Here is an 18,301-nt window from a genome sequence, read left to right as displayed (position 1 = left end):
ATGTGGAAGTCAAGGGGTCTGAATACTTTCCGAATGCACTGTATATACACCCAATCTCTCATCATTGAGAGCAAGCTCGCTAGCTAATTAAAACATCATTATGTTTTGTCCTTACAACTACCTGAACTGTAGTTTGCACGTTTTGATGACTTTGCAGCATTTTGTATCACATAGGCCAGCAAGCACACACTCGCTTTGACAGCTAGGTTTATTACTGTAGAGACAGCTTCGCATTTGGTAACATAAAAGTGGTGCATTAGCGTTAGCTAGTACTGGTAAAGCAGTGATTTACTCACAGAGTTATATGAATTTAGCTACTTCATATGGATTTACAGTGCCTTCAGAAAGTTGTTACAGCCTGAATTTAAAATGAGATTTTGTGTCACTGGCCTACATAAAATGTACAATACCCCATAATGTCAAAGTGTAATTATGTTGTTTTTTACAAATTAATTAAAATTGAAAAGCTGAGTATTCAGTAATTATTCAACCCCTTTGTTTTGGCTTAGCAAGTCACCTAAGAAGTTGCATGGACATACTCTGTGTTCAATAATAGTGTTTGACATGATGTTTGAATGACTACCTCATCTCTTTACCCCACACATACAATTATCTGTAAGGTCCCTCAGTCGAGCAGTGAATTTCAAACCGAATCAACCACCAAGACCAGGGAGGTTTTCCAATGCCTCGCAAAGGGACATTGCAGACAGGCAGACATTGAATATCACTTTCAGCATGGTGGTTATTTAATACACTTTGGATGGTGTATCAATACAAAGATACAGTCGTCCTTCCTAACTCCGTTGTCAGAGAGGAAGGAAACCGCTCAGGGTTTTCACCATGAGGCCAATGGTGACTTTAAAACAGTTAGAGTTTAACGGCTGTGACAGGAGAAAACTGAGGATGGCTCAACAACATTGTAGTTACTCCACAATACTAACCTAATTGACAGAGTGAAAAGAAAGAAGCCTGTACAGAATAGCAAATATTCCAAAACATGCATCCTAATTGCAACAAGGCACTAAAGTAATACTGCAAAAATGTGGCAAAGCAATTAACATTTTGTCCTGAATACAACGTTTTACAGTATGTTTGGGGCAAGTCCAATACAACACATTACTGAGTATCACTCTCCATATTTTCAGGCATAGTGGTGGCTGCATCATGTTATGGGTATGTGTGTAATCGTTAAGAACTGGGGAGTGTTTCAGGCTAAAAAAGTAACCGAATGGGAGATGAATTCACCTTTCAGAAGGACAATAACCTAAAACACAAGGCCAAATATACACTGGAGTTGCTTAACAAGTCGACATTGAATGTTCCTGAGTGGCCTAATTACAGTTTTGACTTAAATCGCCTTGAAAATCTATGGCATGACTTGAAAATGGCTGTCTAGCAATGATCAACAACCAACTTGACAGACCTTGAATAATCTTTTTAGGAGTAATGTGAAAATATTGTTCAATCCAGGTGTGCAAAGCTCTTAGAGACTTACCCAGAAAGACTCACAGCTGTAATCGTTGCCAAAGGTGATTCTAACATGTATTGACTCAGGGGTGTGAATACTTATGTAAATGAGATATTTCTCTATTTACATTTACATTTACGTCATTTAGCAGACGCTCTTATCCAGAGCGACTTACAAATTGGTACATTCACCTTATAGCCAGTGGGAGAACCACTTTACAATGTTTTTTTTTTTTTTTTGGGTGGGGTGGGGGGGGGTAGAAGGATTACTTTATCCTATCCCAGGTAGTCCTTAAAGAGGTGGGGTTTCAAGTGTCTCCGGAAGGTGGTGAGTGACTCCGCTGTCCTGGTGTCGTGAGGGAGCTTGTTCCACCATTGGGGTGCCAGAGCAGCGAACAGTTTTGACTGGGCTGAGCGGGAACTGTGCTTCCACAGAGGAAGGGGGGCCAGCAGGCCAGAGGTGGATGAACGCAATGCCCTCGTTTGGGTGTAGGGACTGATCAGAGCCTGAAGGTACGGAAGTGCCGTTCCCCTCACAGCTCCGTAGGCAAGCACCATGGTCTTGTAGCAGATGCGAGCTTCAACTGGAAGCCAGTGGAGTGTGCGGAGGAGCGGGGTGACGTGAGAGAACTTGGGAAGGTTGAACACCAGACGGGCTGCGGCATTCTGGATGAGTTGTAGGGGTTTAATGGCACAGGCAGGGAGCCCAGCCAACAGCGAGTTGCAGTAATCCAGTCGGGAGATGACAAGTGCCTGGATTAGGACCTGTGCCGCTTCCTGTGTAAGGCAGGGTCGTACTCTCCAAATGTTGTAGAGCATGAACCTACAGGATCGGGTCACCGCCTTGATGTTAGCGGAGAACGACAGGGTGTTGTCCAGGGTCACGCCAAGGCTCTTCGCACTCTGGGAGGAGGACACAACGGAGTTGTCAACCGTGATGGCGAGATCATGGAACGGGCAGTCCTTCCCCGGGAGGAAGAGCAGTTCCGTCTTGCCAAGGTTCAGCTTGAGGTGGTGATCCGTCATCCACACTGATATGTCTGCCAGACATGCAGAGATGCGATTCGCCACCTGGATATCAGAAGGGGGAAAGGAGAAGATTAGTTGTGTGTCGTCTGCGTAGCAATGATGGGAGAGGCCATGTGAGGATATGACAGAGCCAAGTGACTTGGTGTATAGGGAGTATAGGAGAGAGCCTAGAACTGAGCCCTGGGGGACACCAGTGGTGAGAGCACGTGGTGCGGAGACAGCTTCTCGCCACGCCACTTGGTAGGAGCGACCGGTCAGGTAGGACGCAATCCAAGAGTGAGCCGCACCGGAGATGCCCAGCTCGGAGAGGGTGGAGAGGAGGATCTGATGGTTCACAGTATCAAAGGTCTAGAAGGACAAGAGCAGAGGAGAGAGAGTTAGCTTTAGCAGTGCGGAGAGCCTCCGTGACAGAGAAGTGCAGTCTCAGTTGAATGACCAGTCTTGAAACCTGACTGGTTTGGATCAAGAAGGTCATTCTGAGAGAGATAGCAAGAGAGTTGGCTAGAGACGGCACGCTCAATAGTTTTGGAGAGAAAAGAAAGAAGGGATACTGGTCTGTAGTTGTTGACATCAGAGGGATCGAGTGTTGGTTTTTTGAGAAGGGGTGCAACTCTCGCTCTCTTGAAGATGGAAGGGACATAGCCAGCGGTCAAGGATGAGTTGATGAGCGAGGTGAGGTAAGGGAGAAGGTCACCGGAGATGGTTTGGAGAAGAGAGGAGGGAGGGGAGAAAGAGGAGGAGAGGGGAGAAAGAAGTCAAAGCATAGGGTAGGGCAGTGTGAGCAGGACCAGCAGTGTCATTTGACTTAGCAAACGAGGATTGGATGTCGTCAACATTCTTTTCAAAATGGTTGACGAAGTCATCCACAGAGAGGGAGGAGGGGGGAGGGGGAGGAGGATTCAGCAGGGAGGAGAAGGTGGCAAAGAGCTTCCTAGGGTTAGAGGCAGATGCTTGGAATTTAGAGTGGTAGAAAGTGGCTTTAGCAGCAGAAACAGATGAAGAAAATGTAGAGAGGAGGGAGTGAAAAGATGCCAGGTCCGCAGGGAGTCAAATTTTCCTCCATTTCCGCTCGGCTGCCCGGAGCCCTGTTCTGTGAGCTCGCAATGAGTCATCAAGCCACGGAGCTGGAGGGGAGGACCGAGCCGGCCGGGAGGATAGGGGACATAGTGAGTCAAAGGATGCAGAAAGGGAGGAGAGGAGGGTTGAGGAGGCAGAATCAGGAGATTGTAGGGAGAAGGATTGAGCAGAGGGAAGAGATGATAGGATGGAAGAGGAGAGAGTAGCGGGGGAGAGAGAGAGCGAAGGTTGCGACGGCGCATTACCATCTGAGTAGGGGCAGAGTGAGTAGTGTTGGAGGAGAGTGAGAGAGAAAAGGATACAAAGTAGTGGTCGGAGACATGGAGGGGAATTGCAGTGAGATTAGTAGAAGAACAGCATCTAGTAAAGATGAGGTCAAGCGTATTGCCTGCCTTGTGAGTAGGGGGGGATGGTGAGAGGGTGAGGTCAAAAGAGGAGAGGAGTGGAAAGAAGGAGGCAGAGAGAAATGAGTCAAAGGTAGACGTAGGGAGGTTGAAGTCCCCCAGAACTGTGAGGTGTGAGCCATCCTTAGGAAAGAAACTTATCAAGGCGTCAAGCTCATTGATGAACTCTCCAAGGGAACCTGGAGGGTGATAAATGACAAGGATGTTAAGCTTAAATGGGCTAGTGACTGTGACAGCATGGAATTCAAATGATAGATAGACAGATGGGTCAGGGGGAAAAATAGAGAATGTCCACTTGGGAGAGATGAGGATTCCTGTGCCACCACGCCGCTGACCAGATGCTCTCGGGTATGTGAGAACACATGGTCAGACGAGGAGAGAGCAGTAGGAGTAGCAGTTAATACATTTGCTAAAATTTCTAAAAACATGTTTTCACTTTGTCATTATGGGGTATTGTGTGTAGATGGGCAAAATAAATCAATTTTGAATTCAGGCTGTAACACAACAAAATGTGGAATAAGTCAAGGGGTATGAATACTTTCTGAATGAACTGTACTTCACTGCACAGTCATCTATACTATAGCTAGCTAGCCAGCCAAACTTGTATATAGTTAGTGAACAATAGGCCTACTCTTGCTGCTACTGTAGCGCTGCCGTGCATAATGTCTCCAGAAACGATGATGTATCGCAGCCATGTTGACGTTTCACCTCTCCACGTCTTCATCCACTTTTGATGTCACTAGCTAGCTATCCAGCTAATGTTAGCTAGGTGATGCGCCTATGATAAGTCGTTCGGCTAACGTGTCCCTTGCCGGGCTGCTTACTATAGCCAAGTGAACAACATTAGCTCATCATAATAATATTTGCTATTTTCTTACTCACCATTTCACCGTCAGCTCATTAAACAGCTCCATATCGAACTAAGTGCATTACAGACAGCAGTAAGCAGTAGTACCAGGTTGTAAACAGGAAAATCTGAAGTTTAACTTTTTGATTTTCCTGTTCAAGCCCAAATATATTAGACTTAAACTAAAATGATGACTTATTGACTTAAATCGTTGTGCAATATCAGGGATGAGCTATGGGCATCATCTTTCAGCTAAAAAAGTGGATGATTTTCGCTGGTGTGGGTGTTTAATCCTACTTTGTTATTAGGGGTATGTTGACACTGGTGTGGTGCTGTAGGTAAGGAATATGAGGTTGAAAAGTGGCCTAATTGCCCTTTAAGATGAATGCACTAACTGTAAGTTGCTCTGGATAAGAGCATCTGCTAAATGACTAAAATGTAAATGTATTTGATGTTTTGTTTGGACCCCACAAAGAGTAACTGCTGCATGTGCAACAGCTAATGGGGATCCTAATAAATCAATAATTAAATAAACTGTCTCTCTACTGCCACCTGCTGGCAGTATAACACTAGAACACTACTGAGTTACAGTAGTGGAGGACTACAAAATGTGAACTGCTTGGCACTCTTTTGATATCCACCTCAAGGCTCCTTGCTCTCAGTATACTCAGACGGATAGTTGTCTCTTATGTGTGTGTGTGAGTAGGTAGCTGCGAGGGCCACTGTCTGAACGGAGGCACTTGTCTGCAGAGTGCCAGCGAGGCACGCCAGTGTCGCTGTCTGCCCCAGTTCAGCGGCAGCACCTGCGAGGTGGACAAGTGTCACTACTGCCGCGACGGCAAGTGTATCCCCACCAGCTCCTTCCAGCCCACAGGAGAGGTCACCTGCATGTAAGTGTCAACACACACACACACACACACACACACACACACACACACACACACACGTCCTAACCTATTGTTACCTGTGTGTGTCCTGTAGCTGCACCAATAGCAGAGTTCAGCCCAGCTGCTACACATGTGATGAGTACTGTGCTAATGGACAGTGCTCTGTCAACCCACGCACACACCTACCAGAGTGCAAGTGAGTTCTCTCTCTCTCTCTTCTCCTCTCCTTTCCTCTCCTCTCGCTCTCTCTAGCATGGTAACTCTGGTTACTGTGAGGTTACATCTCTCTGTATCTATCGCTGTCTCTCCCCTCAGGTGTTCTGCAGGCTGGGTGGGGCATCGCTGTGAGGTGGTGGCCTCTAGTGTAGACTCCTCAGAGTCTGGTGGACGTAAGTAAACTATCCTCAAGGTTTGCAAAAAGTAGAGGCGTAACTTTTGCTTGTGATTTTACTGTAACTTAGATGTCAGCTGGCCATCAAAAGAAAATGCAAGAGCTGCTCCTCTACATTTTACATGTATTATTGTGGCTGCACATCGACTGGACGCTAACTGAAGTCTCCTGCCTAACTGTGTATGTATACTGTTTCTGTGTGTCCATGTACAGGTACTGCCACCATAGTGATCCCAGTGTTGCTGCTGCTGTTGTTGGTTCTGTTGGTGGGAGGAGCTGTGTTCTGGTACAGGAGAAGAATGAGGGGGTGAGGAACGCTACACTACACTACAAAATACACAATACAACACCGGGGCACTAGCAGAACACTGGGACAATATCTACCTTAACCCCCTATCAAGCTCTCTTTTCTTTAATGCTTCTTCTTACTCTCTCTGCACTCTCTCTCCTCCCTCTCTCTGTACTCTCTCTCCTCCCTCTCCCTCTCTCTCTCTCTCTCTCTCCTCCCTCTCTCTCACCTCCCCTCTCTCTCTCCTCCCTCCCTCTCTCCCTAAGGTGACCACATGTCCCGGATAGTGTGGGACAGTCCCGCATTTGTTCCCTTTGTCCCCCGTCCCACAACCAAACAATCATGTCCCATATTTTTTAATAATTTAAAACACCACAAATTTACAAAAAAAGGTTGATTTTATAGTAAGTCAGACTTACTATTCATTTGATGATAATTGACATTCCAATCTGTCTCTTTTGCAGTAACATTGCGCTTATAACAAGATGTATATCATAAGTATGTGGTACTGGTGATGTTAAACACTTCTCCAATCGTTGATGAGATCTGATATTCTGGCTGCATAAGACAAGACATAGGCCAATGTCATATAGTCAACCAATTTGCCAAATCCTTTCTGGCTAAACTTGCAGAGGACAGCGAGTTACTTACAAAAATTGTGCTTCTAACCAAGGGCTACAAAAGTAAGGAAATAGCCAGCCGTATTAGACTGAAAGAGAAGGTCAAACTTGTAAGGCTCATTAGTTGCTCATTTAACATATTTGCTGCTACTTCACTGAATCTGTTTTTAAAAGTATCCCTCCCTAAATGTTTTACATTCCCTGAGACCAATCACAAATGTTTACTTGGCCAAATATTCCCTGATTTTCATAAAACAGCCACACGTGTGGTCTCTCGTTTCTGCATCACCAAATTTTGCACTCGCTCGGCAAAAGAGTAGGCTTTGTGCGCTTCAATTAGCTCGCTCGGTGCGCTGCCAAGAACATGTATTCATGTAGGCTACACTGTCCCGCAAAATCATCCCATTGTCCCGCATTTGAGTATTTTAAATGTGGTCACCCTATCCCCCCCCCCCCCCCCCCCCCCCCTCTCTCTCTTTCCCTCTCTTTCTCTCTGCTGTGAGTAACTGCATCTCTTCTGTCCATCAGGTCTGGCAGGCTGGGCAAATCCTGCTCCAGACACTCACGGTAACGGTTGCCTCGTTACGCTTTCCGTCCTCTCTCAGCTTGCCCCTCCCTCTCCTGATCTAAATCCCTGTTCAGGACTGGTCCACCCTCTCCAAACCCCCTACTATACTTCTAGGGGGGTAACAGGTGGTGATCTATTGAAGAGGTGAAATAGATCAGTCTATGACCCCATGGTGTCTAAATGGATCCCATGCTGTTCTCTATCATGCTGTACTGTATTGTACTGTATTGTGTTGTGTAGAATCCTACTGTATTTATCATACTGAGAGAGAGAGGACGCTTTGACTGCATTGTTCCAAGCCAGGATTTGGAAAATGCAACATGACAAATCCAGCATTTACTATGGTAGATGGTTGATTTGTTACATTTCTCTCCATTCCTCAAGTCCATGGTTTGACCCGATATGGTGATGCTCCAAACTGACAACATGCATTTCTGTCCAAGATGTCTATAGATTTTGAAGACATCGATAGATTTGACCTTGCTTGTGTTTTTCAAGCAGACTCTTAAATAGGTATTCAGTAGTACCACTTACACAGGGTGTATGTGTAATGTTAGCTTACTTGGTACTGTTACACAACCCTCTCCAGGACCAGTGTGTCCTGTAGTATATACTAGCTAGGTGAATGCTGGGTTTGCATTGTTGCCTGTGCTGTGGCTTTGAGTCCAGGCTTCCTGGGTTACCGTGACAGTGATGTGACCCCTGACCCCCGTGATGTGGCCATGTCGCTGCCTGCGCTGTGTGGACGCTCTCAGGACCCGTCCGTGCCTAAGGGGTCATGACCTTTCACCTCTGTATCCGCAGGGCCAAGGGCTTTCAGCACCAGAGGATGACTAACGGGGCCATGAACGTGGAGATAGGAAACCCAGCGTACAAGATCTACGAGGGTGAGCCAGACGACGATGCCGGGGATCTTCTAGACTCGGACTTCACACTGGACCCAGACAAGGTAACACACACGTTAATACAAGCAAGCACACAAACACACTTGCACCATGTCGCACACACCTGCACAAGCAAACACACACATCCTGGACATACAAACACACATCTACTACCATGTATTTAGTTTATCTAATGGTCCTCCCTGGTCTCTTCCCAGCCCACCAACTTCACAAACCCAGTGTATGCCACCCTGTACATGGGAGCCCACAACAGCCGCAACTCCCTGGCCAGCACAGACGAGAAGAAGGAGCTTCTGTCTCGGGGGGATGAGGAGCCCCTGGTGGACCCGCTAGCATAAACTGTCCATTAGCCTGGGGTGTAACATTCCAAACACACCCCTCTTTTTGCCTTTGAAAGAAAATACTGAAAGAAAATCAACAAGAAAAGCGTGAACACTGTATAAAATGTACAAAAATGGACTACTTTTGTATGTGATTGCAGTATTATGTTTGGTTCTTGTACGATTCCTCTGGTCAAACATTAACAAAAACATTTTCTATAATATATTTTTAATTTAGTATTTTTGTCCCTTCCCCTTTACCTAAATAGTCACTACCTCTGTGCAAAATTAAATGGAAAAATAAAATTAGAAGAAAAAGGAGCAATTATTAAATGTTTTGTATGAGTTGTATAGAGAAAACATTGTTCCATTTCATTTTGTTCATGTTGACTTTGAGCGGGGGAAGGCTAACTCAAAGTTTTATAAGTCGGTACCAATGTTGTCTTGACAATTTTGTCAGCAGGAGTGTGTAAGACACAAATAATACAGTACAATTTGTGTACAGCGCGTTTAAAATGTCAATAACGAATGGCAACTTATTTCCATATTATTTTCTCAGAGAACTATGTTCATGAAATGATTGTGTTTTCTTCCTTGCACAGACTTAATGTTTTACGGTGTATATACCGTAAGATGTAACGCAGGTCAATATATGTTTGTTTCTATCATATACTAAAGGTGTGTAGGGCTCGTGTGATGTTAAAATAGCGTAATCAATGTGTTGTTGAAGCGACTGAGGATGTGTGACTGACTGATTACTGGTGCGAGGTGATGATTATGATGATGTTGAATATTCCAGGCTTGGGAATGCTTCCATGTAGTGGGGCTGTGGGTGTGCCCAGTGTCCATGTCATGGCAGGTCAGAGCATACTAACGAAGGGACGGACCAGAGGGACTGTGTGACACCTTCGCTGAGAAGAACGTCACCAATCTGCACCCCTTTAGTGGACTGTGGTGCCAGAGAACAAGTGTATTTGCTACAGCTGTGTGGATGGACAGAGAAAGGAGATGGGATAACATTTGGTCTAATGTATGTTTGTTTGTTTTTCGCAGCATTTCTTCATTTGGTTTGTGTAAGGGCTTGACTGTCCACCTGGCCCTGTCAGACTCAGTACAGATGAATCTTTCTAACCTGAGAAAATTAGTTCTGTGCTTTTAATGGTTTTGTAACAGCTCCCTCTGAAGTGCAGTCATTGCTTTCTTTCTTTTTGACTCTCACGTTTCCCTCCACTGTTGTTCCTTTAGCCGTTTGTGATCATCTCTCTGTCTTCTGTACCCTGCTGCTAACGCTGCCGTTTTGGTTGCTATGACGTGTCTTTAAGCTCGGCCGCTGTCCCAAAATGCTGCTTCTGTCAGAAGGTGATCAGCCATATTTTAATGCATGTGAGAATAGGCAACATTTTTACATTTTAGTCATTTAGCAGACGCTCTTATCCAGAGCGACTTACAGTTAGTGCAACAACAAACAAATGTTCAAGTAACTAGAATAACAAATCCTTATTTTGCTTATTTGTCAGCAAGTGTTATTTTTGATTTATGCGGTCAAATTTTTATTGTATTTTTTTATTGAAAGGAGAGACAAGTACAATCATTTTACTTAAAATAACATTTTTGCAAAATCGTACATGCATTTTTGGATTTAAGTTGTTTTTGATTAGGCCTTGTTTTATGAGAAATTACACATAGCTTTTATAGTACAAAATGCATGGAGGCTCAAACCTTATTCTGGAAAGAATGTTAATTTTTGGTGGAGTACTTTACAAACTAAATAACAGATATTGTTATAAATACAATTTAAAAAACCGTACAGAAAACAATCAGCTGGATTTGTCTTTTAGTGGATTTATATTATCATTTTTATTTTGAGTTCAATTGTTCCATTGTTGGCATCACTTGGTATCGCAGTTTGGTCACTTTTGAACCTCACGGTCACTTCTATGGTTGTGTTTCCATATCTAGCTAGACTGGACTAGAGTTGGCATATTGTGGATACAACAATGAATACCAAGTTAACCACAAATATAAACAAACGTGAGATCACTGTCTTAAATTTACTTTTTATTCTCATTACCAATCATCAAACAAAATTCAATACAAACTTGAGTTAATCACACAAGAACATGTTCATTGGGCCTTAATAAGCGAGCACTGAACCAAACTTTTCAGTTCCAGCAAGTGGATCTGTTTATCTAATGAGAGATCACCAACTGGTAATTATAATATATTGCGGTTGATTTTAAATCTGAATGTTGCCATTCTGTTTAATCATCTTTGATTATTATGTCAGTGCTTTTAATGTTCCATATTTCTATTCATTCAATACATTTTGTCATAGCTCACACGTTATCCTGGATTCAAGCATCTAGAAAATAAAATAAAATAACTACCAGTATACCAATCAAAACGAAATCCCCCGAAACATTTACATTTGTTTAGACAAATGGCTTCAAAAACAAAGAATCTTGACCAAAAAGGTCCCCGACATCAAAAACCATTTTCCAAAAGACTCTTGTACTGTAGTATTGTCACAACCCAGAGTGAGAACAGTGATATGGCAAACATGAATCATCGCTTTCCCCTCTCTGTTTTTCAGCCCTCGTCTTCTTTAAAAGGGGCCATTGTAAACAGCTTTGAATCTCAACTGAACTAGTCCTCTGTTCTATTTCCAAAATTGTCTTCATTTGATGCCTTTGGCTTTCAGCTCATCCTTCACTCTGCTCAGGTAGTCAGGGTCAGGGTAGCCGAAACTGTGGGAAAACACAAAGCACACAACTTTGAATTAAACAAATCCTCCAATTATTTCTGAGCTTGCTTCTGGTTCAAATCTCATGAGGAATCAATGTTGTTCCCCCAGGCAGGGTAGTAGTAGACACTTAACCTGAATGAAGTCAATGCAAAATATACAAAAAACATTTATACATGACATAAGAAAGTTAGTCACTAGAGGCATACAGAAGGTTAATCATATCTAGTCTTAGATGGTGTACTTCTGTGCCCCTCCATCGATGTTGGTTTTGTGGTGAATGTCGTTCCAGGTCACCGTGTTCTCTGCCCCAGTGGTTCTGGAGATCCCAACTGTGAAAATCAGCTTCTGCTTAAATGCTTTCTTCAGCAGCATCAGCACCTCATTCCCCTCCTTGTTGTTTGGTAGATAAGCCGTTCTTTTGGTCCCATAGAAGTTCTTTCCAGGGTTGGGATGTTTGTTCTGAAAACAGAAAATGTAAACAAAAACTAATGGCAATGGCAACAAATGGCTGTGTAAATATAAAACACTGCAGTGGAAATTGGGATATAATAAATGTTTTGTCAACTTTTATATTTACAGTATAATGAAGAACCTGAGTATTTTACCGTCTGTATTCCATCTAGAATATCATAGTTGATAACTATCGTGCCACTGTGAGGGAATCCAGGTATGTTGTTGATAGAAGTATAGTGTGTCATTTTTCCATCGGGCTGGTCTCCCTCCATCTTCCCGTATACATCCTTACACACAGGACAGCTGGGGCCCATGGTTTCCACTGACCGCCTCAGACACTCTTTACAAAACTCATGGGTGCAGGACAACTTCTCCTTGTTGGTAAATGTATCCATGCATATGGGGCATTTCTCCTCTTCAGCCCCTCCTGTCGCTCCTCCATCTCCAGCTGCTCCCCCCACGGCTGCTCCAGTGTTGTAGCCTTCAGGATACCCAATCCTCTGCTTGTCTTCCTCTTTAAACACAGGCCTACCTAGCTTCTCTTCTAGCTCTTTGACAGCAGGGCCTAAATGCTCCGGTAGGCCGATCAGCCTCCAGGGACCGTAGTTTTCTCCTGCCCCAACACAGAGGTGTCGAGAGCGGATCTTCTCCAGCATGTCCCCCACGGTCCCTGCGTGAGTAGTGTCTAGCAGGTAGCAGCTCATTGTTGACGTGGCAACCTTCTGGTAGAGGTGCATTAGAGCTCTGATGGCGTGGCTTTCCAGAGAGGCAGTGTGTTGGGACTTGATAGGCATGGTTGTCACTTTGACCTTCCCCTGAGATGGATTATTCATGAAAACTACTCCAAATTTACTTTGGATTGCTGTTATTTTCTCAGAAAATATTTTTTTCATCAGCTCCCAGTGGGCCGGGTCCATGGACAGCCCACCTGAAACCAGTGGGTCTTTGATGTCAATCACAATCTTCTGTGGAATTTCTGTAGATCTCCTTCTAGATCCTCCAGCAAATCCAAAGGCCTTATCTGCGGAGCTGTGATCCATTCCGAAGGTCTTTACTGTGGAGGTGTGGCCCACCTCAAAAGCCTTCCTGACTGCTACCACGCTCTGCTTCGGCCCAAGCACATTGCACCCGTTGGCGGACACATTCAGCACCAGCCTGGTCTCCTCATTCTGGATGTTCTTCAGCATAAACTGGAGGTATTCTGGATTCATGTGTGGCAGGTGTGCGGAGATGCTGTCAAAGTCACCTGCACACTTCAGGAAGAGGTCAGTGAACTCCTGGTAGGCTTCGGTCAGCAGAAAATCTCTGTCTGTTTTCTCTGGATGTTCTTTGAAAGACACCTTCACATCTGCATTGATTTTGACTCCATTTATTTTCTCTATGTCCTCCATCTCCTTCCGGTAGGCCTGGTTCAAGTACACGAAGTGGGTCAGTGGGACTGTACAGCTTATTTCCTTTTGCCCAGGGGCTTCATGGGTGTTCATTCCATTGTGAGTCATGCTTGGTGCCGCTTCTAAACCATTCCAATCACCTGCTGGCCCAGCTTCAGCTTCTTTGATGACCTTGGTCACCTCTCTGTGGAACTTCTCCACTTCCTCAAAGTTCCCAGTCAAGGTCAGTGAGTGATAAGTGAGGTACTGATTGAACTTGGTCTTAAGGGCAACCTGTGCTTCATGTGGGAAGCCACTGAGATCAATGCTAGCATGTACAGTCATTGGGAGTTTGACCTAGTGGGAAAATATCATATTAAAAAGATTTACATATCTTACATCTATACTTTTTATATTATAGTTGATTTGAAAATGCAATCAAATAGTCATTTATTTACAAAAGCAAAACCAATTACATCCTGTAGAGTGTGTGATGATGTTGGAGGAGAGACATCCATTAAGTTGGGTTTACAGTCTGATTGGTTCCAGGGTTGAAATGGTGGTGCAGTCCTGTGAAACTGCACAGTAGCGGTTGTCTTGGCCTGGTCTCTGAACGTCATCTGTGTTGCCCTCTGCTTCAGAAGTACTTTTAGATCTTCAAATAGGGTAGATTAATATATTAACATTAACATTAAGAATAAAATAAGGATTTAAGATAAAACAGAATAACTGTTCCCAAATTAAACATGCTGACCTATCTAATACCAGATTAGCTCCCAGATAAAAGCATGCATTTGGGAATTCACTCTGCAACACATTATTTGCAATAATGTACTGTTGAAGTGAATATTTTTCTTCTTAGCAGCACCACCATGGCTTGAGTGTATCCTCAACATTTAAAATGGGTACTAGGTATTTTTGTAATGAACTTTACATTTTTGACTCCATCTTTCTCACCTGATGAGGGAGATATATTGACCACTGCCCAGAACCCATTGCCATAAAGACCCTTCAAGGTGCAATCTGTATCTGTTGTCTTATCACCAAAGTCTTTATTGAACCATGACTGGAGAGTTTTCTCTAGTGTGGACTCCCATCTTGGTGGAAGGTCTTTCCCAGGCCACTCCACACTGACATAGACTGTAGCCTCATCTGGAGATGCTGACAGCTGCTTTCTCTCTTCAACCTTAGCTTGATTCAGATCCTGGAAAAATGTCTGGGCATAAATATGGTTGTTGGCGCAACAGTTTACTCACTCCTAAAGAGGACCTGTAGTTTAGTAATTGAGATTCATAGCAGATAATCTCATTTAGCTCCTTAGGTACAAATCAGAGCCCGATTTAGATTTTCAGGGCAATAACATGAACACTGTCCATGTCCAAATACCCATACTTGCGTTTTCTAAATAGTAGGCTGATTGAAATAGGACGATGTATAGTATGTGGAATTTAGAAAATCCTGTGATCTGTTGGATAGAATAATTACCACATCTTGAGTCCTTTGGGAGTTGATGGGAGAATGCTGATCTCTCTGTGATTGTCTGTCTCTATTAGAGCCAGTAGCTCCTTCAGCAGGAGGATCCACACTCACCTCATTTCCCTCAATCTCCTCCTTTGACCGATACTGATCTGTCAAATACGGGTCCTGAAAGAATAACTGAACATCAGTATGACGTTGATCTTACCCTAACTAACTTTAATTGTGATTAGTTTTGGCAACTTCATGAAACAGCATTGGATAGTCTATGCGAACTGATATGATAAAGATAAGATCACTGGCTTTCTCAGGCCTGAGTCAGAGACTAGTTGACATGATCATAATTACACTGTTTACTCCTTACCTTTTTCTTATCAGTCATAACAGTACTTTGGGTGTGACTGGTAGGATATGAATGTGGCTGTGTTACTCTCACTTGCTCCCCACTTGTTCCTGAAGAATAGGTCTGAGAGAGATAGGAGATAGTTAATATCTTCAATCATCCAAGAATAGCACATTTTATAATTGTGGTCTTAAATTATTCCACATGAATAAGAAAAACATAAAACCTACCCTATCACCCATCCCATGGGGGCTCGGAGACTCCCATTGTGGATAGTGCTGTGCTCCACTGGCTGCCAAGGCTGGGTCAGACTGCAAGAGAAGAGAGATGTGTATGGGTTGTATATTTTCACATACAGTGCAATTCTCATTCTTCAGGAAGAGAAACTGCACAAATGTGGTTCTCATAGAATCGAATTCAAACACAAGCAAACAACAAAACCAACATTTTCTACTGTTGTTTGGTTAGTCTAGTTCCACATATCCAGCTTTTAGGTTAAACATAAGTAACTTAAATATCCCCACTTATAACCGCTTTAAGATATGTTTTTTATTTTTAATAAATGTGCAAACATTTCTAAAAACCTGTTTTCGCTTGGTCATTATGGGATATTATGTGTAGATTGATGAGGAAAACATTTAATTTAATCCATTTTAGAATGAGGCTGTAACGTAACAAAATGTGGAAAAAGTCAAGGGGTCTAAATACTGTCCGAATGAACTGTAAGTATTTCCCTGGCTATCCCAGCTGCATCATTTGATACAGTACTTATGGTATAAATCTGCCCTTGGGAATGGCCATGTGGCAATTGCTGTGATTGGTGCTCTCTTGCAGATCCACTGGTCCCAGTATCAGGAGAATTTACTGTCTCTAATGTTGCAGGTGTCTTGAAAGAGATGCAAAGAGGTTAACAGATGATTAACTGTGAAGATAGTAAGAGTTAGTTCAGTTTGTCCTTTAAGATTAAAGGTGGAAGGTAGCCTAGCGGTTAAGAGCGTTGGGCCAGTAACCGATAGGTTGCTGGCTCGAATCCTTGAGCAGACTAGGTGAAAAATCTGCCGATTTGCCTTTGAGTAAGGCACTTAACCCTAATTTAAGTCACTCTGGATAAGAATGTCTACTAAAATTATAAGTTTAATTTAAATACTCTGTAACCTATTACTGCTGTTCAATGGCCAAATTAATATACCCATTATATCAAACAAGCTGCTGTTTGGCAAAATAATAATTTATGAATATTGTAGCAAATTCATATTCCAGGAACCTGGGTCCAGTGACTGTCAACCCAACACAGTTACTCTCCAAGAGATCCAAACCTCTTGACCAGAGCGTGTCCCCACGTTTCTCTTTACTAAGTCCCTTAAGTGTACACCCCTCTCCGATGGCCTCACAGGCGCCACCCCACTTCTGACACCAACGTAACGAATTTGGGGCTAGCCCCGACCGGGACTCTAACCCAGATCCAGCGACTGTCAACCCAACACACGAGGTTGCTGGGTGTTGCTTTTGGTCTCTGCAATATTAAAGGTACTCTTGTATTTGTCCTCAAACCAGCGTACTCACACCATTATCATCCACTTCCATCATGTCCTCCTCATGTCCTGCCATATTGATTAAGTCTTCTTGCTTCACCAAGTCAAACTCAGTGTGTCCTACACAGGAAATAGGCCTTATTCGTTGGATGAATATCATCAATACGAAAATCTCTCATTGCCGTTTTGGGCCAACTGCGCGACGCCACAGAAAATAGTTTCAATTTCGTTTCACAAATTGCAACCCAACCCAAGGTTGACAATACCCTATGTCGATTTAGTAGCCTAACAAACTTGAGGCTACTAAATCCGAATAAATAGGCCTAGTTAGAATATAACACGTGTCGCTTTAGATTAAAACATAAATACACATCGATAAACAAATTGTTCATTTGATTTCAATCGCACATTCAATGGATATGAAAAATACAACATTATGAACTTGTAATTTCGACGAATAATTAATATTTTAATATTACGGCTATACTATAATTGCCAGGTGGGCCCGAAGTTTTGCTAAAATATTGTCTAGGTTACATACCAGGCGTGTATAGCTGTCTGTCTCAGCTTTTAATGTCAAGTACGGACATGGAAGCGAAAACGAAAGTCACGGTGATTCAAGAATGCAACACTGTAGCTGGCTAGAGGCACTCCTTGTTAAAAGAGGGGGAGTATCGCAGCCTATGGCCCATTGTAGGTTTCTAGGATTATTTGTATCCGGATGGCTGGACCAAATTAACCACAATCCACAAACACGGTACATAAAAACAAGAACATACTGTATGTAGGTCTAGCCTTTTCTCACGATCCAACTTCCAAACAAAATTCACTGATAGTTTTTGAAAAAAGGTAAATATATTGAGTAAATCATACATGACTCTTTCAATTCATGTGTTGTAGGCGGACTAGCCCAAACAGGCTACAACACAGAAAATTATAAATGGATTTTTTCTTCGTTTTTTAAAAATCTTACATATTATGTAATCGAATAAACAGATAAAAGTTATTTATTGATTTTTTTTAGTATTTCATTCCAATGATTTGATGATTGACAGTCACTGTAGTGGGTCATATGTCAACTCCAAATTGGCCTAGGTCAGTGAGACAGCAGTTGTGTCAAGTTCTTGAGTAAAAATACTTTAAAGTACTACTTAAATCGATTTTTGGCGTATCTGTACTTTACTTATCCATTTATATTTTTGAAATCTTTTACTTTTACTTCACTACATTCCTAAAGAAAAGTATGTACTTTTTACTCCATACATTTTCCCTGACACCCAAAAGTACTCACACATTTTGAATGCATAGCAGGACAGGAAAATGGTCCATTCACACACTTATCAAGAGAACATCCCTGGTCATCCCTACTGCCTCTGATTTAGTGGACTCACTAAACACACATGCTTCATTTGTAAATTATGTCTGAGTGTTGGAGTGTGCCCCTGGCTATCCGTAAATAAAAAATAAAAAAACAAGACACTTGTGCTGTCTGGTATGCTTCATATAAGGAATTTGAAATGATTTATACTTTTACTTTTCATACTTAAGTATATTTTAGCAATTACATTTACTTTTGA

The 18,301-nt window shown here is 42.9% G+C and overlaps 2 protein-coding genes across 7 annotated transcripts in view; one reads left to right on the top strand and one right to left on the bottom strand.

Moving 5' to 3' along the window:
* The window catches only part of LOC311133845 (low-density lipoprotein receptor-related protein 1-like), a gene marked incomplete at its 5' end in the record, with an annotated part of 189,959 nt that extends 180,453 nt beyond the window's left edge, over positions 1-9,506 (top strand). Inside the window, 7 exons of one of the 2 annotated variants that reach the window (XM_084167442.1) lie at positions 5,531-5,714; positions 5,806-5,907; positions 6,027-6,100; positions 6,316-6,409; positions 7,540-7,578; positions 8,384-8,528; positions 8,682-9,506. In XM_084167442.1, coding sequence (XP_084023568.1) covers positions 5,531-5,714; positions 5,806-5,907; positions 6,027-6,100; positions 6,316-6,409; positions 7,540-7,578; positions 8,384-8,528; positions 8,682-8,822 — 779 coding nt within the window. In that variant the 3' untranslated portion in view covers positions 8,823-9,506. The remainder of the gene's footprint in view (positions 1-5,530; positions 5,715-5,805; positions 5,908-6,026; positions 6,101-6,315; positions 6,410-7,539; positions 7,579-8,383; positions 8,529-8,681) is intronic. The other variant, XM_084167441.1, reaches the window with a different exon arrangement.
* Positions 9,507-10,841: 1,335 nt separating this feature from the next.
* Positions 10,842-17,371, bottom strand: LOC311133846 (E3 ubiquitin-protein ligase DTX3L-like). 5 transcript variants are annotated; one of them, XM_084167443.1, is made up of 10 exons: positions 17,266-17,371; positions 16,756-16,844; positions 15,423-15,503; positions 15,214-15,315; positions 14,859-15,017; positions 14,331-14,577; positions 13,832-14,028; positions 12,156-13,730; positions 11,792-12,009; positions 10,842-11,551 (listed from the first exon to the last, which is right to left on the bottom strand). In XM_084167443.1, the coding sequence occupies exons 2-10, from the start codon at positions 16,798-16,800 to the stop codon at positions 11,482-11,484; spliced, it is 2,694 nt and encodes an 897-aa protein (XP_084023569.1). In that variant the 5' UTR covers positions 16,801-16,844; positions 17,266-17,371; the 3' UTR covers positions 10,842-11,481. The 5 variants fall into 5 exon arrangements, with proteins under 5 accessions (XP_084023569.1, XP_084023571.1, XP_084023570.1 ...); XM_084167445.1 differs by having other exon boundaries at positions 11,757-12,009; positions 13,850-14,028; XM_084167444.1 differs by having other exon boundaries at positions 13,850-14,028.
* Positions 17,372-18,301: the final 930 nt, after the last annotated feature.

Source organism: Coregonus lavaretus (assembly GCF_964263955.1).
Source record: "Coregonus lavaretus genome assembly, chromosome: 8".
NCBI lineage: Eukaryota > Metazoa > Chordata > Actinopteri > Salmoniformes > Salmonidae > Coregonus > Coregonus lavaretus.
Note: the sequence above shows the minus strand (reverse complement) of the source record. Positions and strands in the feature narration are given on the sequence as shown.

Excerpts from the sequence above, each read along its gene's own strand:
- LOC311133846 (XM_084167443.1), bottom strand. The coding sequence starts at position 16,800 with ATGGCAGGACATGAGGAGGACATGATGGAAGTGGATGATAATGGT. Across the intron at positions 15,316-15,422 it reads CCCATGGGATGGGTGATAGG|ACCTATTCTTCAGGAACAAG; the intron begins GTAGGTTTTATG and ends TATCTCTCTCAG. Across the intron at positions 15,018-15,213 it reads TTATGACTGATAAGAAAAAG|GACCCGTATTTGACAGATCA; the intron begins GTAAGGAGTAAA and ends TTATTCTTTCAG.